This window comes from Hyla sarda, chromosome 3, assembly GCF_029499605.1.
Source record: "Hyla sarda isolate aHylSar1 chromosome 3, aHylSar1.hap1, whole genome shotgun sequence".
Taxonomy (NCBI): domain Eukaryota; kingdom Metazoa; phylum Chordata; class Amphibia; order Anura; family Hylidae; genus Hyla; species Hyla sarda.
In genome coordinates, this window is record NC_079191.1 from 13979284 (window position 1) to 14002821 (window position 23538).

General features: G+C 44.1%; 1 protein-coding gene across 3 annotated transcripts in view; it reads right to left on the reverse strand.

Moving 5' to 3' along the window:
• EFR3B (EFR3 homolog B) overlaps positions 1 to 23538 on the reverse strand; it is a 235255-nt gene that overhangs the window by 2115 nt on the left and 209602 nt on the right. For all 3 annotated transcript variants that reach the window (XM_056563781.1, XM_056563783.1, XM_056563782.1), the window contains 6 exons: positions 22025 to 22092; positions 19492 to 19619; positions 17754 to 17845; positions 1785 to 1833; positions 1296 to 1402; positions 912 to 961 (listed from right to left, as the gene is read on the reverse strand). In XM_056563781.1, the coding sequence (XP_056419756.1) occupies positions 912 to 961; positions 1296 to 1402; positions 1785 to 1833; positions 17754 to 17845; positions 19492 to 19619; positions 22025 to 22092 (494 nt within the window). The remainder of the gene's footprint in view (positions 1 to 911; positions 962 to 1295; positions 1403 to 1784; positions 1834 to 17753; positions 17846 to 19491; positions 19620 to 22024; positions 22093 to 23538) is intronic.

Genomic DNA, 23538 nt, shown 5'->3' on the forward strand with positions numbered 1-23538 from the left:
ATATGAGATAGATAGATAGATAGATAGATATGAGATAGATATGAGATAGATAGATATGAGATAGATAGATAGATAGATATGAGATAGATAGATAGATAGGAGATAGATAGATATGAGATAGATATGAGATAAATAGATAGATAGAGAGATAGATATGAGATAGATATGAGATAGATAGATATGAGATAGATAGATAGATAGATAGATAGATAGATAGATATGAGATAGATATGAGATAGATATGAGATAGATAGATAGAGAGATAGATATGAGATAGATATGAGATAGATAGATATGAGATAGATAGATAGATAGATAGATAGATAGATATGAGATAGATATGAGATAGATAGATATGAGATAGATAGATAGATAGATATGAGATAGATAGATAGATAGGAGATAGATAGATATGAGATAGATAGATATGAGATAGATATGACATAAATATAAGATATATAGATAGATAGATAGATAGATAGATATGAGATAGATATGAGATAAATATGAGATAGAGAGATAGATAGATAGATAGATATGAGATAGATATGAAATATAGATATGAGATAGATAGATAGATAGATATGAGATAGATATGAGATAGATAGATATGAGATAGATATGAGATAGGTAGAATATACGGTCATGTACATCTGCATGCAGTAATTTTTCCGCCACGATGTCCCGTCACTGTATAACACCAGTAATGGATTCCGGGCATATACGGGTGCAAACGGGCAGTTACAAAACCCCATAGACTGCAATGCAATTTAGTCACGGCCGTCAGGGGTTTTGTAACTGCCGGGTTTCGCAGCTGTTGTGACGGAACTTCTGACGGAAGTTCCTAAACGGAGAAATTGATAGTGTGAAAGCAGCCTTATATTCTAGGAGGAGATGATTCTATCACTCACCGTATCGTCAGCTCGAAGATTTGGTTTAGTTTACTCTGTAACAGAGAAGCCTTGAAGAGAAGAAAAGACAAGTGGGTGGAGAGTGAGCGCCATTCACTGACATGTAACGTTATATAATCCGCAGACAGAAGCCTATAGATATATACCCTGAGTGACACTGACCCCGGTGAACGTACCGTAATAACTTATTATATAATCCCCCCCTCCCCCATCTACATGTGATATCCGGAACTTTCCAAACACTTCTTCTATGTCGTGACCTCGCGTCCTATCCTCCAGTCACATCCACAGCAGCGCTCACCATTCTACCTGGCAGCTCACTGTGAATGTCACTGGCATCGTCCTCATTCGCACCTTCCGTAAACCGTTTTTTAAATCCCCTACCCTGGCTCCGCAATGTGCGGCGATCTCCTCAAATGGCGCCTTCTGGAACTTCTCCACCACCAGCCGCCGCCGCTCACGCTCCTGCTCCTCCACCGCCACACTGTCCACTGTACAAGATGAAGACAGAGAAGGGTTAATTTAACCTGATTAACTTGTGTTCAATTTTCCTGCAGTGCCCCCGCAGGTGAAATATGGCATTACATCATACACACAATTTTTACAGCAGTGTTTCCCAAGCAGTGTGCCTGCAGCCGTTGCAAAACTACAACTCCCAGCATGCCTGGACAGCCAACAGCTGTCCGGGCATGCTGGGAGTTGTAGTTTTGCAACAGCTGGAGGCACGCTAGTTAAGAAACACTACTTTACAGGATGATATTCCCTGTATAATTAACAGTTCTGTAACTTCCTAGTACACTCTGTGGTTTAATTTGATCATTTTCAATATACACGCTTGCTGTCAGTGAATGGTAACGCAGATTTTACTCTTACCCATTGCTTTTTTCAGAGTTTCAAACGTTATCTCCTCTGCTGGAGCTTTCTAAAAAAAAAAAATAAAGACAGAGAATATGAGATGTTACCTAAGGCTTTGTGCAACAGCAGAACAGAGTATTTCAGCAGATGAGGGGGTGATGATTTTATGGTTGGGGTGTGACCTGCCAATTACATTTAGAGGATAACTTCGGGATGTAACAACTTTTTTCATGCAGGGAGCCGGGGCGCCCATCGGGAGATCCAGCAGTCGGACCCCCGTGATCTAACACTTATCCCCTATCCTTAGGATAGGGGATAAGTCGTTACATCCCAAAGTTATCCTTTAAAGGGGTACTCCACTGCAAAACATTTATTTATTTATTTTATCAACTGGTGCCAGAAAGTTAAACAGATTTGTAAATGACTTCTATTTAAAAATCTTAATCCTTCCAGTACTTATCAGCTGCTGTATACTCCACAGGAAGTTCTATTCTTTTTGAATTTCCTTTCTGTCTGACCACAGTGCTCTCTGCTGACACCTCTGTCCATGTCAGGAAACTGTCCAGAGTAGGAGAGGTTTTCTATGAGGATTTGCTCCTACTCTGGACAGTTCCTAAAATGGACATAGGTGTCAGCAGAGAGCACTGTGATCAGACAGAAAGGTCATTCAAAAAGAAAATAACTTTCTGTGGAGCAGACAGCTGCTGATAAGTACTGGAAGGATTAAGATTTTTTAATGGAAGTCATTTACAAATCTGTTTAACTTTCTGGCGCCAGTTGATTTAAAAAAAATACCCCTTAAGAAGGAGCATGGATCACCAGCGACACAGTATTTCAGGAGTAGTGCGCCGATTGAAAAGAGAGTATTACAAAGTAGAAGTGTCTCACAGCTTTGTAGCACGGTACAGTCTATAGAGGAGGTGTAGAGGTTACAAGATGACTTGGATAGACTAAGTGTCTGGGCATCCACTTGGCAAATGAGGTTCAATGTGGATAAATGTAAAGTTATGCATTTGGGTACTAATAACCTGCATGCGTCGTATGTCTTAGGGGGGATTAAACTGGCAGAGTCACTGGTAGAGAAGGATCTGGGTGACTTGTAGATCACAGACTACAGAATAGCACAATGTCAGGCTGCTGCTTCCAAAGCCGGCAGGATATTGTCATGTATCAAAAGAGGCATGGACTCAAGGGACAGGGACATAATACTCCCCCTTTATAAAGCATTGGTTCGGCCTCACCTGGAATATGCTGTTCAGTTTTGGTCGCCTGTACATAAAAGGGACGCTGTGGAGCTGGAAAGGGTGCAGAGACGCGCGACTAAACTAATATGGGGCATGGAACATCTTAGCTATGAGGAGCGATTAAAGGAGTTACAATTGTTTAGTCTTGAGAAGAGACGTTTAAGGGGGGATATGATAAATGTATATAAGTATATTAATGGCCCATACAAAAAATATGGAGAAAAACTGTTCCAGGTTAAACCCCCCCAAAGGACGAAGGGGCACTCCCTCCGTCTGGAGAAGAAAAGGTTTAGTCTAAAGGGGCGACACGTCTTCTTTACCGTCAGGACTGTGAATTTATGGAACGGTCTACCTCAGGAACTGGTCACAGCAGGAACAATTAACAGCTTTAAAACAGGATTAGATACATTCCTGGAACAAAATAAGATTAATGCTTATGAAGAAATATAAAATCCCATCCCTTCCCCAATATCGCGCCACACCCCTACCCCTTAATTCCCTGGTTGAACTTGATGGACGTACGTCTTTTTTCGACCGTACTAACTATGTAACTATGTAACTATGTAACTATTTAACAGCAGCAGAGAGTATTTCAGGAGAGGAATGAGATGATTCTAGGCGAAATCGCTGACTGAGAGTTACATAAGTAAAACAGCAGGGGCCACAGCAGCACAGAGTAAATCAGGAGAGGAAGGAGACTATCTTATGGGAGGTCGTGGACTGAAAATTACATATGAGAAGGAGCATGGATCACCAGCAACACAGTGTATTTCAGGAGTAGTGCGCCGATTGAAGACATAGGGGGAGATTTATTAAAACCTGTCCAGAGGAAAAGTTGCTGAGTTGCCCATAACAACCAATCAGATTGCTACTTTCATTTTACAGAGGTTAAAAATGAAAGAAGTGATCTGATTGGTTGCTATGGGCAACTTAGCAACTCAGCAGCACAGAGTATTTCAGGAGAGGATGTGTGTGTGTGGGTGTGTCTCCTTGAGCTTCCACAGACTTCCAGCAGAGTAGAGTGAAGCAGGTGTTCCATCAGCCCTGCCCCAGGAGTGTGGCAGCCTCCTGAGAAGGGCCTTCCTGCATGGAGCCCCGGGCATCCACCTCCCGTTCCAGGCTGGCAGGGGTTGGAGAGCAAACAGCAACAGCCATTGTTCAGGACTGAGGGAGAAGTTTAAGCAGAGTCTGCAGCAATGCAAGCTCTGCTTCCCAGGGGACGGTTCCAAGCCAGAGATCCAGCGGTAGAAGGAAGGCAAGGGAGAAGAGTGTGGAGATGTGGGCTGAAAGATCGCCCAAGGAGTCCAGTGCGACTTACTGCTCCCGCATTACCACACGTTTGCGGAATACGACCGGTGTGGTAAGGAGCTCAGGTTGGCGAGAGAGAACCTGCGTGGGGCTCAGAACCTAGCAAGCACAGGGTCCAAAAGGAATAAGACTGAACTAAAGAAAAGAATGACATCCCTGAAGGCTAAGATCACAAAGCTGGAGGAGAGGAGGCAGAGATCCTGGAGGGGAGCGGTCTCTTCAGGGAGAAGCTGGAGAATGAAGACAGGTTTGCTGTCATTAAATCCCCAGGTAAAGTGAAAGTGGAGGTGGATGATGGGGAGAGTAGTGGCAATGAAGAAAGTGAGGATGGCAGTGAAGGAGTTAAGGAGGAGGAGAAGGTGGAGGGACAGGAAAGTGTACAAGTTGAGGAGGAAGATGCTGTGCCTGTCCCTACCCCACATGACACCAAGACCACCCAGGACAGCTACAATGAGCCGGGACAGGTGGCGCATCCTTTAAGTGAGAGCGAAGAGGATGATGAGGAGAGTGAGGCTGGGGAATTGTTAGTCATGCAGGAGTCCCCAGCCCACCTCCAGCATTTTACATTTCGTGATGATCTGTATGAGGATGTAACTAACTGGAAGAAAGAAAAGCTAGCAACTATAAATGATGCACTCCAAGAATTGAAATATCTTCATTCACATGTATAAACTGACAAAGAAGAGAGCATACAAACAATTAAAATCATTTAAAACCACAATAATCTGGCAGAGGAGTGTAGCCCTTCAACGCCCACCCCACACTAGGAGAATGGAGGCTGTCATACGACTAGTAGATGAAGAGACGGCACCGCTCAATATTGCAATGTAGTATAGTCAGGTGTGGAGTAGTAGTGGCTAGTCGGACAGTCCTCCTATCCAGTATTTGAGTTGATGGAGGTGCTAGGATATAATGTATAGCAAGAAATCAATGTATCAAGTAATAAAGACTTGAAAAAAATATATCTCACCTCAGGATTCACAACTCGATGCTCCTCAGACCGGGAACGACCGGGGACTTAGGCAGCAGACTTGCGTGGCGCTCAGAGACAAACAACCAGTGTTTTCGCACTACTTAGTGCTTCATCCGGCCTCATGCCTCAGGTAGAGCGGGGGGGGGGGGGGGGGGTGAGGTCGACCTGTCTTTCTGGATAGAAAGGCATGGTTTGGGGGCTTTCCGAGAGCAGAATGGGGAGGTGGTCTGGTCCGTTCCGACACCCGGGCAGGACAATACCCGTAGGAATGTGGTGCATCTGATTTGGAGGAAGGAGGATGTGTGTCCACCTCGCACTAAAGTGGTTGAGCTCCTCCTCCAGATGGAATTCAAGGCTAGTGACACCTTTTCCCTGATTCACCCCTACGGTTCGTCCGAGTTTGATGTCATTTTTCTTATGCCAGAGGGTCTTGAACTCTTCTGATCAAACTACAAAGTGGCGAAGAGCGAGCCCGGCTGGCGGGATTTCGCCATAAAGGCGATTTCCCGTCAGAACTCAATCAAGAAAGTGACAGTTTTGACCCGTAACAAGTCGCTTTCTTGTTATGACATCATGACCTGGCTCGGACCATATAGGGATATGACAGACATGAACGGGATCTGGTCTGGGGCCTGGACGTTTTCTGTCAAACTCAAGCGTTCAGGGAGTACGGTTGCCCACATTCCGTCAGCTGGCTTCCTTGGACGTGATAGGATCCAGGTCTTCTACCAGGGGCAGCTTAAGGTCTGTCACAGGTGTGGCAGCCCCACCCTGTACTGTGCAGGTCTGTGCTCTGTGTGGTGGGGTGGGTCACCTGGCCGCATCCTGTAGACAGATCTGGTGCCATCTGTGTGGTGTCCTTGGGCACCCTTTTAGCCGTTGTCCTAGCGCCTTCGCCCATGCGGCGGCCGCTCCGGCTGGGGATGGTACGGGCAGGGATGGGGGCGCAACAGGGCTAGTGAAGAGGAAAAAGGGCTGCGCCAAACTAAGGCGGGAGGAAAATCGTAGGAGAAGTAGGGAGCTCCGGCTTCTGCTCCTGAAGCTGGCCCTGTAACTGCTGAAGCCCTGGAGGAGGACCTGCTGAATGAGGAGATCAGGAGGCTTTGCAGAGAGGAAGGCAATATGGCCGACCCTTCCAATTCTACTCACTATGAAAGTGTGGATGAGGAGAGTGGGGAGAGGCCCAAAAAGAAAGACAAGGGCAAAAGGAAAGGGAGAAAAAAGAGGTCCAAGCCCTCTGTTCCTTGTACTGTGGGCCAGGTCCAAAATGGAAGCCTGACTGCCCCCCCCCCCCTCTGATTGATCTGTCAAACCAATACCTCGTCCTCGATAACCTGAGGGCGAGGTGCCGAGGGAGAAAGAGCCTCCGGGGGGAACTGAGCCCTGTCCTGTCGAGGCCCCTTCCTCGGAGGACAGGGCTAGACCGGAGCCGGACGGAGACTGGGATCAAATGGATCAATCAGAATCCAAAAGTGGTCCTGTTTTCTCCTCTTCTTCAGGGATGAGGGGGGGGGGGGGGGGAAGAAGGGGAAATAAAAGTAAAGGGTGTGGCCATCTAATTTAATCACCCTGTATGGCGGCACTCACCCCATTGATGCTGGCATCTATTAATTGTGCCAGCATAAAGTCTGATACGGCTAGATTTGACTTTCTCGGCTGCGTTGAAGCCGACATTTTCTTTTTACAGGAAACCAGGTTGTCAGATCTAGCCTCTCTTGTTAAAGCCAGAAGAGAGTGGAGGCGCGGGCCCTCCCACTGGTCTCTTGCGGCTGAGCCGTATAGTGGGGTGGCGGTCCTTTTTACCACTCCTGTTGAATGCCGACGGGTTATTGAATTAGAAATGGGGAGGTGCCTGATCTTAGATGTCTTCATGAAGGGACAAGAGCTCTGGCTCATTAACATCTACGCCCCACAAACCAGGTGGGTCCGTAAATATCTCTTCATGAAGATTAAGCCCTTTCTTTTTTCAAGCCGACAGGTGATTTTTGGAGGAGACTTCAATAATGTCACGAGGTCCCAAGATAGGAGAGGCTCCAATGATCGGTTGGCTTATGATAGCATAGCTCTCAATAGTATAGTTAGGGAAGCTCGCCTAGAGGATGCCCACATCCGGAGTCCCTCAGGTACAGGACGCCCACATCCGAGTGGTACAGGACCTTTAAGGAGTCTTTAGCTCCCCTCTTGGCTGAGGTATTCAATGAGTGTCTCTCCTCGGGCACTCTGTCGAAGTCAATGAGGAGGTCAGCCCTGATTCTTCTCTCAAAGAGAAAATATCTAAGCCGTATTGAGAATTGGAGGCCCATAGCTCTTATCAATACGGACAGGAATTTTCTGGCCAAGATACTGTTTAATCGGATGGTGAAGTTTGCACCCCGACTCGCGGGCTCAGCATTGCTCAGTTCCAGGCCGAAGCACCTTAAGTGCTGTTCTCGGTGTCTGGGAGGTAGTGGAGCGGAGTAGTGCAGGTCTCTGGAAGGGGTATTTGCTGTCCCTGAATCAGGCCAAAGCATTTGATCGGGTGAGCCACGAGTACCTCTGGTTTGTCCTCCTGAGATATGGCTTACCAAGTACTTTTGTTAATTGGCTAAAGACTTTGTATGCAGGGGCAGAGAGTTTCCCACTGGTGAACGGTTGGTCTGGCCGCTCTTTTGAGATGGGGTTCAGAGCCTGTCAGGGTTGTCCTTTGAATCTGCATTTATATGTGTTCGTGATCAATCCCTTCCTTAGGAGGGTGAGTTGCGGACTATTGGCGGGAGTAGGGATGAGTCTGGCGGTGCTGGAGGCCATCTAGAGCGTGGTGGCGTACGCTGACAATGTCACTATTTTCGTGTATTTTCGGGAGAGAGGAGGTTGATGTGGTGATGTCGGAGGTGGACCGCTACTCGGAGGCATCCGGGTCTAAGATCAACCGGGATAAGTGTGAAAGTCTTTGGCTGGGAGGGGGAGATCCCACGTTTGATCTCCCGGACACCCTTCCAGGGCCCCAAGAATCAGCAAAAGTCTTAGGCATCACATTCGGCCAGGATGATTATCCCACCAAAAACTGGGATGGTAAGCTACAGGATGCCACTCAGAAGGTGGACCAGTGGAAGGGTTGGTCTATGACCCTCAGGGAAAGGGTACACCTGATCAAATCGTACCTGCTCCCCTTTTTTTATCTATCTGGGCAGCATATGTATCTTGCCAGAGGCTTACTACACTAGGATCTACAGCCTGTTTTTCCAACTGTTATGGGGGAACAGGATGAACCTAGTCAAGAGGGAGGTTACGTACCTCACGAGGAGACTAGGGGGTTTATCTATGGTAAACCCTGTGGTGTTCTTAACAAACACCTTCTTGAAAGTAAACATCTCAAACCTCTGGAAACAGAGGGCTCCTCCATGGGTACTCTTCTGCAGGGAATGGTTTTGGCCTTTCTTCCAGGAATGGGAGACAGGAGGGCAAGTGAAGGACCTCCGTACACCCCATGGGCATCTTCCAGCTTACGCTTCCCCGACTCTGAAGGCGATACGTAGGTGGGGTCTGGAAGATCAAGATCCAGACACGGCAGTTCCTTGATAAACGGTTTCTGTTGACCCACTTCCAGAAGCCTCTGGCGCTCAGGGACTGCCCAGGTCGGGATCTAGAGGTTGGGTTGTATCTTCTAAACATGAAAAGGATCCCCCAGAAGTTTTGGGACTTGGCCTGGCACTGCTTTCAGGGTAAGCTATATGTGAGGGACAACCTGAAGTACAGGAACTCTGACAACCATGGATGTCCCCATGGGGACATATTGGAAAGCATGGACCACTTCCTGCTTCATTGTCCCTTTAATATAGGGGTTTACAACCGGATGGGCGCTTCCATCAGCTGGAGTCAACTTGCCAGGCCTTACCTATCCGGAGTGGGCTTATGGGGCATTCAGGAACCTGGGTGGCCGAGATCGGGGCACTTTGTTTCTAGTCAGTTTAGTAGTTAGGTACTACACATGGAACACATGGTGTTTAGTGTCTACACAGCGATAAGTCCTCTCTGAGGTGGAGGTCTGCAGGAATATCACCGGTGACCTCGGGAAGATCAGGTCTTTGGAGTATGGCAGTCTTGGTACCAGTAGGGCTTCTCTCCTATGGAGAGGGTTTTTCATTTGATGTGCCCTGGGTACTAGACCTTTTGGGTAGAGTACCTTTATTTTGGTTAGGGACAGTGTCAGAGGGACAGAGATAGGATGAGAACAGGGTTAGTTTGAATGAAGGGATAGAATTAGGGAGAATTGTAGGGGAGTTAGGGAAAGAGTGTAAAATTATTTTGATGTATCAAGTCTGCCATCCTTCTCCCTGGTGGTGGGCTAATGCATGCACACGCTAGCTTTTTGTTTTGTTTTAAGCTCATATGGTATGAAGGGCTTACAGGCACCGAACTTGGGCCTGAAGTGGGTTGTGGTTCAGGGTGTATAAGTTTTTGTATAGGTTGGTTGGGAGGATTGCTAAGTGGAGAGGGTATATGTGTGGGTGGTGGTGTTTTGCTTCTTTTTGGGACCTGACATGGGTATGTTAAGGAGTGGACTTTGTGAACTGTACAAACGGTATGGACTCTGACCATACAGGAGGGGTGGTGTGTGTGAGGGGGCAGTTTTAATGTAGGGATTTCCTAGGGGTTTCTATTGTTTTTGTAGGTGTTTTCTGTAATGCATATATTTTATTTATATTTTATACAACCAAAGAATAAGTTGGCCAGCACTATTGATTCCAAACTATTGTAAAGACCTGGCTTACAGGTGCAGGCTGCTGGGCTAAATATACAGCAACAGGAGAATACAGCAGCACGGTAAGGTGACCTCATTCTGGGACAGACCCTACACTATGAATATGCCTCTGTGTGAACAGTACAGCAGGCATTGCAAGGTCTGAAACATCCAAGGCACCTTATATACACCTAATAGAGGTGGATGGGGTGCAGGAGCCAACATGGAGGTAGCCACTTCCCCATATGTGTAATACAACCAAAGAATAAGTTGGCCAGCACTATTGATTCCCAACTATTGTAAAGACCTGGCTTACAGGTGCAGGCTGCTGGGCTAAATATACAGCAACAGGAGAATATAGCAGCACACTGCTAGCACAAAGATATAGATGAAACATGAGTATATAGATAAAACATGAGTATATAGATAGAACATGAAAAGCTATACAGCTGTAGTGCAATAAATGAAAATATGAAACTATGAAATTATGAGGTACTTAGCTTGCCAATTTGGCACCAAATTCATAGTGTAGGGTCCGTCCCAGAATGAGGTCACCTTACCGTGGTGGGACGGTCCACGCTATTTGGTGCCAAATTTGCAAGCTAAGTACCTCATAATTTCATAGTTTCATATTTTCATTTATTGCACTACAGCTGTATAGCTTTTCATGTTCTATCTATATACTCATGTTTTATCTATATACTCATGTTTCATCTATATCTTTGTGCTAGCAGTTATTTATATTTTATATATTTTATTTATATATTATATTTATGTGATTTTGTATCTATATTACTTTGTATATCTATATTGTGTTTCATATTATATAGCATTATAGTAGATATGGCAGTCAGACCAGTTGTTGTGTTGATATATGATGTATGTTATGAGGGTTCAGTTTATTTGGTCTAGTTTTTGTAAGTGAATGCATGTGCAATATGATTATTATTACAATTTAAAAGGATAAGGAGAAAAAAAAAGTGCAGTGGTGTGATTGTTATGTTTTCTGTTTTGTTTTCTTGTTGTGTTTTTCCTTAGTATGGCTGGTTTTGAGTTATAGCTGGGTAGTGCTAAAGTTTATGTTTATATTTTGATAAGCCAAGTTATGCTTATTTTATGTTCATTTTCGGTATGCGTGTGGGTGTGTTGATTTAATAGTTTGGTTAGGAAAGTAGGCATATTTTAGTTAAGCTGGGCTTGCTGGTTAGGCAGGGTTTTCTTTTTGGTACTAGAGTATTTCGTATTTATACAAAGAAGCAAGGGGTGAACTCGGCACTGATTTATTCGCTCCCTTCACTCCACAGAAACGGCCCTAACCAAAGTCACTAACGATCTTCTGATGGCCAACTCAAATGGCAAATTCTCTTTACTGATTCTCTTGGACCTGTCTGCGGCTTTTGACACTGTGGATCACCAACTCCTCTTCAGTAGTCTCCGCTCCATCGATCTCAAGGACTCTGCTCTCGCCTGGTTTTCCTCCTATCTCTCTGGCCGCTCCTTTAGCATCTCGTTTTCTGGCTCTACTTCTTCTCCTCTTCCCCTTGCTGTCGGGGTTCCCCAGGGATCGGTCCTGGGTCCTCTACTCTTTTCACTCTACACATCCCCCATTGGAAAAACAATCAGTAGATTTGGTTTCCAGTACCACCTCTATGCTGATGACACCCAACTCTATACCTCCTCCGCCAACATCACCCCTGCACTACTACAGAATACCAGTGACTGTCTCTCTGCTGTCTCAGACATCATGTCCTCTTTATATCTGAAACTAAATCTTTCGAAAACAGAACTTCTTTTTTCTCCATCAACTGATACTGTACCTAACCTTGACATTTCCATCTCGGTATGTGGTACTACCATAACTCCCGGGCAGCAGGCTCGCTGTCTTGGAGTTATACTTGACTCTGATCTGTCTTTCACTCCCCATATTCAGTCCCTTTCACGTTCTTGTCACCTGCATCTCAAAAACATTTCAAGAATCCGCCCGTTTCTCACTACTGAAACTGCTAAAACTCTCATTATTGCTTTGATTCACTCCCGCCTCGACTACTGTAACTCTTTACTAATAGGCCTTCCTTTCTCCAAACGCTCTCCTCTCCAGTCCATCCTTATTGCCGCAGCCAGACTCATCTTCCTCTCCAGCCGCTACAACGACGCCTCCTCCCTGTGCCAGTCACTACACTTTTTACCAATTCAGTCCAGAATACAGTACAAAATCCTCAGTCTCACACACAAAGCTCTCCACAATGCTGCGCCTCCCTACATCTCCTCTCTCATCTCCGTCTACCATCCTACACGTTCTCTCCGATCTGCTAATGACCTCACACTAACATCTTCTATAATCCGAACTTCTCACTCCCGTCTCCAAGACTTCACTCGTGCTGCACCGGTTCTCTGGAATGCTATCCCTCAATCCCTCAGACACAATAACAACATCCATAGTTTCAAACGTGGCCTGAAAACACATCTCTTCAGACAGGCCTACAACAGTCTCTAATTGGCCCCAACATATCCCCAACATATCCCCAACATATCCCCAACATATCCCCAACATAACATATCCCCAACATATCCCCAACATATCCCCAACATATCCCCAACATATCCCCAACATATCCCCAACATATCCCCAACATATCCCCACACCTCTTGTTTGAATAGTTATTGTGTAATATTATGGTTGATACTTGTCTTTGTTTGTACCCCATAATTGTAAGCGGTGCGGAATCTGTAGGCGCTATATAAATAAAATTATTATTAATTATTATTATCTGTACACGGGCTACATAAAGGACACGGGAATCACGGTTTCTGCTAGACTAACTCGGGTTGTGCTCAGACTATATGCAAAGTTCAATGAAACTTGATAGTAGAAAGAACAAAACAGTCGGCAACTCACCATGCTGGTTCACGTGAGATCCTTCTTTATTGCGGCATACTTACAAATAAATGCAGGGGACAGACAGACATGACGGGGGGTACAACAGGTAGGCAACGGAACCGTTTCACACGGTGGACGTGCTTCTTCGGGCCTCAGTTGCAAAATGTGACACGAGATCATTAAATACAGGTAACCAAAGAGTTCAACCTATCCAAGATGACTACGTCTTTGATGATGACATAGGGGGGTGGCAACCAAAAAATGGTACTGACCTACCTAGATCATGTGAGTTAAAAAACGAGTAAGTGCAAAAATTCAAAACAAGGGGCCAAATCAACCTTATCGTTAAGGCCCAAAGGGCCACATACATCCATTTTTAATATCCAGTAAGTTTATCTTTGTAAGAGAAACTTATCTAAGGAGATACCTGGTTTCGGCTCCACCTTCTCCAGCCCGGCAAATGTCAGTACGTCAGGATTTGCACTGTGGGATTCGACAACATGATTAATAAGGCGAGGAGCTCCCTTGCGGGTACGTAACGAATACATATGTTCTCTGATGCGATTAAATAGTTGCCTAATCGTTTTACCGATATAAAAACATCCACACGGACAAAAAATGACGTACACGACAAACTTAGATCTACAAGTGATCGATGAATTCACCGTATGCAAATGGCCGCCCAACCGCATACTTTTTTGTCTTGTATTATATTTGCAAAAATTGCAACTATTACAGGGATAATTCCCTATTAGGGTTCCACTTTTAAGCCAAGATTCTACCTTTTTCTTTTTAGGCTTCCTTTTTAGAATGTCACTTAATGTTATATTTTTCTTATAGGTTATTAAAGGCTTCCTAGTTGCGATTGTATTCAAAGTTTCATCATTCTCAATAATAAACCAGTTGCGCCTAACTGCTTGGTCTATGATGTTATTAATGGGGGAGTTCTTAAATACAAATACAAACCGTTTATCATTATCATTATTTGGGGTTTTTAACTTGCGGTTTTTGTATTTCAAAAGGTCTGCTCTCTTACACTTGTCTGCACGTAATCTGGCAGACAGTATTAGTTCCTCGGGATACTGTCTTTCCCGTAAACGATTTTGCAGTTCGTCCGCCTGTAACCTATAAGTCTCTTCAGACATATTGTTTCTTCTCAGGCGAACGAACTGTCCGTACGGGATTCCTTTTTTCACAGCTTCCGGATCTTGTTCGATGATCAATCTGATGTCAAGGAACTCAATTGCATTGCCCCCGTTTAGATATGTGAACGACATATTGGCAGTATTGGCATGGTTCAAGTAACTGACAAAGTCAGAAAACTGTGTCTCAGAACCCGTGTTTTGTGGCGTTTGAACAGACATCTCTGCGTGCTCTGAGACCATGAGGCAAAAAGCAATCGAACAAAGAAGCAAGGGGTGAACTCGGCACTGCTGTATCTGTACACAGGCTACATAAAAGACACAGGGATCACGGTTTCTGCTAGATGAACTCGGGTGGTGCTCAGACTATATGCAAAATTCAATGAAACTTGATAGTAGAAAGAAGAAAACAAAAATGTAATCTCAGGGACAAACGCGATTTCACTAATGATCAGGTTTTCACCTAGCATTCTAAACCAGGATTTGGACGAGGTGCCCACTCTAATATCCAAAGAGGAACTGCCAATCCTAAACAGCAGAAGTCGTATGGAAGAATGGATTCGCGGAGAGGGAGTGATGCGACCCTTGGCTCGAGATCCAATGATGCCCCTTTAGGAAAAAATGGACCCGAATGAGGAGAAAAAGAAAAAAACGCAAAAGAGCAGAAAAAGAGGAAGATCCCTACATGGAGAAACCAGGATTCATTTCTAATGTCATTAACCTCACCGACAATGTTTGGGACTGTGCTACAGTGACTCTGCTCTCCAAGGGTTTAAATTCCGGTTTAGTAGAGGACTTTGATATAGTTCAGTTCCAGATTGATTTAGCTAAGGCAGTGAGGGATATTAATTTACACAAGTTTTTTTTCTAATAAAGTTACTAATGAGCATGAGAAATGTGAGGGAGACGTGCCAGCTTGTATCGGGAATTGGGTTTTTTTTCCAGGTGAATGTTCAGCTGTTGAAAGAGAGTGCATTGGCTTCCTGGCTACTGAATTCGCGGACAATGTGAACAATGTTCTTGAAATAGATAGGTTTACTAAAGGAGTCAAATCCAAGTTCAATCCGCCTCTTCAGCCAGGAAGCCATTTGGACCTCTTCCAGAATGCCGTATTAAAAGATGTGAAGTCTATTTTGTATAAGAAGGGTCAGCTGAATTTGAGTCAGTCAGAGATGTCAGCTCTTAACAAGTTGAAATCTAGAGAAGACGTTTGTATTGTTAAAGCTGACAAAGGTGGGAGTGTAGTGTAAATGTATAAAGAAATGTATGAAAAAGAGGCCGAGAGACAATTAAGTCATGTACATACATATACCCCCCTTAAAAAAAAAAACCACGCTTAAAATAGTGAGCGACCTAAAAACATTCTTGCATAATAAAGTTGCATCAGGAGTATTGTCCAAAAAAAACGCTGAAAAATGAATCTCTGAAAACCCAAAAAGCTGCCAAAGGGTATCACCATCCTAAAGTTCATAAGGGACTGAGCCCACCCCCCGGGAGACCTATTGTCTCTGGGGTGGGCTCAGTCACCCAAAACTTGTCCCATTATACGGATTGGCTGCTCCACCCCCTCCTCACATCCATTCCAGCCTATATCAAAGACACCCAACACCTTCTACAATTCGTTGAGCAAATTAGCTGGGAACCAGGCTGGAGCTTGTGTTCCATTGACGTGGTCAGTCTCTACACCCGCATCCCACATGATGCGAGTGTGGAGGCTGTCCGGGAATACCTGGAGAGTACCAGCAAGTCCACTATTTTTGTCGATTTTGTTTGTGATGCTTTGAGGTTCATTTTAACTAATAATACCTTCAAGTATGAAGAACAATGGTACAGACAGGACACCGGGACCCCGATGGGGACCCCGGTATCCTGTACATACGCCAATTTATTTCTGGCAATTTTGGAAAAACACTTGATTTACACCAGTTAAAACCCGTTCCTCAAGTACATTAAGTTCTATTCTCGTTTTGTGGACGACATATTGGTAGTTTGGTCGGGTCCTGAGACACAGTTTTCTGACTTTGTCAGTTACTTGAACCATGCCAATACTGCCAATATGTCGTTCACATATCTATACGGGGGCAATGCAATTGAGTTCCTTGACATCAGATTGATCATCGAACAAGATCGAATAGTGAGCGAAGGGTATCCTAAGCCAGTTGCTAAAAACACTCTCCTGCACTTAACCCGCTCCCATCCGGAAGCTGTTAAAAAAGGAATCCCGTACGGACAGTTCCTTCGCCTGAGAAGAAACAATATGTCTGAAGAGACTTATAGGTTACAGGCGGATGAACTGCAAAATCGTTTACGGGAAAGACAGTATCCCGAGGAACTAATACTGTCTGCCAGATTACGTGCAGACAAGTGTAAGAGAGAAGACCTTTTGAAATACAAAAAACGCAAGTTAAAAATCCAAAATACTGATAATGATAAACGGTTTGTATTTGTATTTAAGAACTCCCCCATTAATAACATCATAGACCAAGCAGTTAGGCGCAACTGGTTTATTATTGAGAATGATGAAACTTTGAATACGATCGCAACTAGGAAGCCTTTGATAACCTATAAGAAAAATATAACATTAGGTGACATTCTAAAAAGGAAGCAAAAAAAAGAAAAAGGTAGAATCTTGGCATAAAAGTGGAACCCTAATAGGGAATTATCCCTGTAATAGTTGCAATGTTTGCAAATATAATACAAGACAAAAAAGTATGCGGTTGGGCGGCCATTTGCATACGGTGAATTCATTGATCACTTGTAGATCTAAGTTTGTTGTGTACGTCATTTTTTGTCCGTGTGGATATTTTTATATCGGTAAAACGATTAGACAACTATTTAATCGCATCAGAGAACATATGTATTCGTTACGTACCCGCAAGGGAGCTCCTCGCCTTATTAATCATGTTGTCGAATCCCACGGTGCAAATCCTGATGTACTGACATTTGCCGGGCTGGAGAAGGTGGAGCCGAAACCAGGTATCTCCTTAGATAAGTTTCTCTTACAAAGAGAAACTTACTGGATATTAAAAACGGATGCATGTGGCCCTTTGGGCCTTAACGATAAGGTTGATTTGGCCCCTTGTTTTTAATTTTTGCACTTACTCGTTTTTTAACTCATATGATCTAGGTAGGTCAGTACCATTTTTTGGTTGCCACCCCCCTATGTCATCATCACACACGTAGTCATCTTGGATAGGTTGAACTGTTTGGTTACCTGTATTTAATGATCTCGTGTCACATTTTGCAACTGAGGCCCGAAAAAGCACGTCCACCGTGTGAAACGGTTCCGTTGCCTACCTGTTGTACCCCCCGTCATGTCTGTCTCTCCCCTGCATTTATTTGTGAGTATGCTGCAATAAAGAAGGATCTCACGTGTACCAGCGTGGTGTTTTGACGACTGTGTTGACTATCATAGAGGAATAGCTGAGCTGTAGGTGTGCTTGGCTCCAGCCCTCTAGCTCTTGGTTGTAGATGCTCTTTGGTCATGTGATCACTCAGGATGGCACCAATGTCTTGCAGCTACATCACAAGGTTATTATCACAGTTTTGCAGCAGTAGGTAAACACTTGAAGTTGCTTTGTGACTTCAAGAACCTTCCTACAATGGTTGTTTTATCCCATGAATGGCCGGATGTCCTTCCCATAGGATCCAGCCCTCTCCTCACCCATGGACATGTAGGACTCTACGCCAATGGCGCGGCGCCCCCCCCCCCCCCGCCTCACCTCCTCCTTCTCGGGGCTGTTCCTGGACTCCACTTCAACCTGCACAGATATTGTCTCCCCGATGCTCTTCCGCTTAGATAATCGGTCTTCATCTACAAGACAATGGGAGACGTATAAGTGCGTGTCCTTGGTGCTCCGTGTAAAGTGATGTACTCAGAGCATTCACTGCAGGAGATTAATGGAGGGACAAACATGGGAGGAGGATAAAGGGTTAATACATATAACCAAACAATAAAAGCAAATCTCCACTCTCCTGTAAACATATCATACATCAGAGATAGATATACATATATATGAAATCAGGTTAGATGTAACTCCCGTTGCGACCACCAGGGGTCCCAATAGGCTAGATATATCACCTCAAGTGGATGTGCCAAATATTTAAAAGGTTATTGGGGGACAACAGGACAAACTGGGATCCCTGTAATCTTCAGAACCAGAAAACCTTTCCTGCTTTGGACAGTTCCTAAAATGGACAGAGGTGTCAGCAGAGAGCACTGTGGTCAGACAGACAGGAACAACTCAACTTCCTCTGGAACATACAGCAGCTGATAAGTACTGGAAGGATTAAGATTTTTAAATGTAATTTACAAATCTGTTTAACTTTCTGGCACCAGTTGATTTAAAAAAAAAAAAAAAAAAAAAAAAAACATTGTTTTCCACCAGAGTACCCCTTTAAGGGGTATTGCGTTTGGATGTAATTTCCAGGACTACCACCAGGGTAGTCACTCCTGAGACCAGTTTTTCTCAGAAGGGGTAAGAGACTGGCCCCATTCTGGTGATCTCAGGGTCCCAGTAGTCGGACCCCTCCAACCAACCAACTTATCCCCTATACTGTGGATAGGGGATAAGATTTTCACACCGGAGTATTTCTTTAACCTTTTAAATGCTTGGCACATCCACTGTGGTACTCAGGTGGAAAACAATGTTTTTTTTTAAATCAACTGGTGCCAGAAAGTTAAATAGATTTGTAAATTACTTCTATTTAAAAATCTTAATCCTTCCAGTACCTATCAACTGCTGTATGCTCCAGAGGAAGTTGAGTTGTTCCTTTCTGTCTGACCACAGTGCTCTCTGCTGACACCTCTGTCCATTTTAGGAACTGTCCAGAGCAGGAGAGGTTTTCTATGGGGATTTGCTCCTACTCTGGACAGTTCCGAAAATGGACAGAAGTGTCAGCAGAGAGCACTGTGGTCAGACAGAAAGGAAATTAAAAAATAAAAGAACTTTCTGTGGAGCATACAGCAGCTGATAAGTAGTGGAAGGATTAAGATTTTTTAAATAGAAGTAATTTACAAATCTGTTTAACTTTCTGGCACCAGTTGATTTAAAGGAGTATGCCACTTGCCAGTGTTCGTAACTAAATGTTCCGAACGCTGTTTTCGCGCTGCAGGGATCATGGACACGCCCCCTCATTGCAAGTCTATGGGAGGGGGAGTGATGGCTGTCACGCCCCATCCCATTGACTTGCATTGAGGGGTGTGGTTATGATGTTATGAGGGGCTGTGGTCTACCCTCGCAGCGCAAAAACCGCGTTCGGAACATTTAGTACCGAACGCTGCCCAGTGGAGTACCCCTTTAAAAAAAAAAAAATTCCACCGGAGTACCCCTTTTACTTAATCATTTGAGCCAAATTTTGGAGTAGAAAATATCATGAAAAGTTTAACTGACCCTTGACCACCTAAGGTCTCCTACAAGCTTATACTTGAGGAGTAAACCCCACCCATTCAGAACCTACCTGTTAGCTGGGGAACGTAGGGGGTGCTTAGCCTATCCGAATTATAGCCACTTCCTCCCAACACTTCGCTGACCTTACTCTGCAGAAAGAGCAGCTCGGAGTCAATGCGATCCACGCTCTTCGACCACCTGCGGAAAAAAATTCAAGACGTGTTCAACTTTTGTGCAAAAAAAATGTAATTTCACCAAAAGATGTCTACTATTTTTATACATACTGGTGAAATGCTTAAAGGGGTACTCTGGTGGAAAAAAAAAATGTTTCTAAATCAACTGGTGCCAGCAAGTTAAACAGATTCGTAAATTACTTCTATTAAAAAATCTTTACCCTTCCAGTACTTGTTAGCAGCTGTATGCTACAGAGGAAATTATTTTCTTTTTTAATTTTTTTTTTGTCTTGACCACAGTGCTCTCTGCTGACACCTGATGCCCGTAGGAACTGTCCAGAGCAGGAGAAAATCCTCATAGCAAACCTATGCTGCTCTGGACAGTTCATGACACGGACAGAGGTGTCAGCAGAGAGCGCTGTGGACAAGACAAAAAAGAAATTCAAACAGAAAAGAATTTCCTATGTAGCATAAAGCTGCTAATAAGTACTAAAAGGGTAAAGATTTTTTAATAAAGGTAATTTACAAATCTGTTTAACTTTCTAGCACCAGTTAATTAAAAAAAATAATAATAATTCCACTGAAGTACCCCTTTAAAAGTGGCACTCTGACGTCAGGTAAAAAAAATAAAAAATACTGCAGAAGAATATTGCATTGCTTTCATTTCTTGTGGTCTCATGTCTTGAGACCACCGAAAATCCAAGTTTTGTAGGCTTGTAGACCTCTCCCCTACCATGTCAAAACTAACTACTTTCTGGTTGAGCAGTTGCTCAGTACTACAATTCCCAGAATGCATTGCTTTCCCTTGGCTCTTTATCACAGCGCTCCTACCCTCCCTACACCCTCTCCCACAAGGCTGTTGATTGTTCCCTACCCAAAGCGGCTGCAGAACATTTTATTTCACAACAGACTATCACACAGTTAGTTTGCAGCACCTGCTGTACACATTCCCTGTCTGCTCCTCTGCTTGTGACAATGTTTAGCACAAATCTTCATTCTGTAACCACAACTCATTCTCTAAATGTCCCAATAAAGATCTATATTTACAAGTGTATAATACAGGGAGATGGTCATGTAGCTGTAGTGGCTGGTCAGAGGTGATGACATCACTCAAGGGCGGGGCTAGAGCTCAGAGACAAGATCCAGTCACGCCTCCTGAGACAGCAGATGATTAGGTGTCATCTGGAGAGAGAAGGAGGAGCCGGGAAGCTGATGAGGCAACACTATACTGACAATGACAGGATTACACAACTTTCTGTCAGGAGAGAGGGAGGAGCCTGGAGGGCTGCTGAGACAACACTGCACTGACAATGAGAGGACTACACAACTTCCTGTCTGTGTAATTTAAGCAAAAACGTGCTGAAGCCAGTACAATTTGTGACAACATTATTTAGTAAGTTACTGGGGTATTCTATATGCCTTAATGGAATACCCCAGTAACTTTATACAAAAATTAGTACATTTGTGTTGAAGGCTCCATTTGGGGCAGCATGCAGTATTCAGTTTCTCGTCCCTGAACGGAGCCTCCGATGCAGATGTGAACCCGGCCTAAGAATGCCCTTTAGTTTTTAACACTGCAGCCAGCAGGTGGTGTCACATGAAGCCAACACGTCGCCATCTGGTGGCTGCTATAACATCATCACACTGTGTCAGTCTTCTGCTAAAGCTGCTCATAGGGAGGAATAGTTTCCATTCTGCCGAATTATTTTAGCGCACGAAGGCTTCAGGTGCTCAGCCGTGGGCGAACATTGTTCTGCATCCTCCTGTAATTACTAGGGGCTCTTCATAAGGAATGCAGGTGATGTCAGTGACTAATAGAGATAAGGTACAACAATGGGCCCAACAGAGGACTGGAGGGTCCAACGATGTTCTGAAGAGCCTGATACGACAGCCGACAAAGTGCTTGAGTGCGAAGAGGTCTAAGTGGCCATTAGGAGACATTAAAGACTCTCAAGTGGTCGGAGGATGAGTCATTGTTTATGAGTGATGGCGCTGTGACTGGTGAACTATGTTGGGAATGCAGCACTCGCTCGGGCGGTGGAAATTTGACCCCCACCATCAGGTGGGGGTCAAATTTCCACCACCCGAGTGAGTGCTGCATTTCCACCATAGTTCACAAGTCACAGCGCCATACTTTCGGTAGTGGCCGGGTCTGGTACTGCAGCTCAGTCCCATTTTCTTCCAAAAACAGCGCCACTCCTGTTCAGTGGCTGTGAGCGGTATCGCCAATAATGTGTATGAGAATATGAGAGGTTGTTCACAGCTTGCGGAGAAGGGAAGCAATGTTCTTGGGAGACGTACAATCCCTAGGGTGGGACCCTTTGAGGAGATCTAATGGCGGCCATATTGGTTGTCACCCAGCTTGGACTGAATCAACTTGGGACACCGTAAGAAATAATGTTTCTTGGCTGAATGCTTATAGAAAGTCACCTGGGTTTCTCGATGAAGATGTCTTCCGGAAGAAGATAGACGCCTTCTTTTTTTCTCATTTCTATTACCTGCAACAAAAGGAAAGGAATGAGAATGTATCAATAACTGGAGTTATATTATGTGTTATTCCAGCAAAAAATCCATTGTGATTGAGTAAATGCATTATTCTATATACTGCTGCTATCTCTATGGAATAAGGATAGATAGTAGTTATATACCTCCCCTCCAACTCTATCTGTATACTGCTGCTATCTCTATGGAATAAGGATAGATAGTAATTATATACCTCCCCTCCAGCTCTATCTGCATATTGCTGCTATCTCTATGAAATAAGGATAGATAGTAGTTATATAACTCCCCTCCAGCTCTATCTGTATACTGCTGCTATCTCTATGGAATAAGGATATATGGTAGTTATACACCTCCCCTCCAGCTATATCTGTATACTGCTGCTATCTCTATGGGATCAGGATATATAGTAGTTATACACCTCCCCTCCAGCTATATCTGTATACTGCTGCTATCTCTATGGGATCAGGATATATAGTAGTTATACACCTCCCCTCCAGCTCTATCTGTATACTGCTGCTGCTATCTCTATGGGTTCAGGATATACAGCAATTATACACCTCCAATTCAGCTCTATCTGTATACTGCTGCTATCTCTTTGGGATCAGGATATATAGTAGTTATACACCTCCCCTCCAGCTATTTCTGTATACTGCTGCTATCTCTATGGGATCAGGATATATAGTAGCTATACACCTCCAATCCGGCTCTATCTGTATACTGCTGCTATCTTTATGGGATCAGGATATATATAGTAGTTATACACCTCCCCTCCAGCTCTATCTGTATACTGCTGCTTCTATTTATATGGGATCAGGATATATAGTAGTTATACACCTCCCCTCCAACTCTACATGTATACTGCTGCTATCTCTATGGGATCAGAATACAAAGTAGTTGTACCCTACCCCTCCAGCTCTATCTGTATACAGCTGCCATCTCTATGGGCTAAGGATATATAGTTGTTATACACCTCCCCACCAGCTCTATCTATGGTATCAGAATATATATCAGAATATATAGTAGCTATACATCTTCCCTCCAAGCTCTCTCTGTATACTGCCGCTATCACTATGGGATTAGAATATATAGTAGTTATACACTTCCACTCCAGCTCTATCTGTATACTGCCGCTATCACTATGGGATTAGAATATATAGTAGTTATACACCTCCACTCCAGCTCTATCTGTATACTGCCGCTATCACTATGGGATTATAATATAAAGTAGTTATATATCTCCCCTCTCAGCTCTATGGGGGAAATGTATCAATGTTGGTGTAGGTAGAAGTTTTTTGTAGATCCTTTTGGTTGGTCTAAATTTGGTGCACTTGCAATAAACTTACCATTCTTGTGCAATGCACAGGATACATTTTGTGCAAAGTTCTAAATCTCCACCCAGTTCTATTTGTACACCTGAGCTGCACCTCACAGGTAAAGTGGAC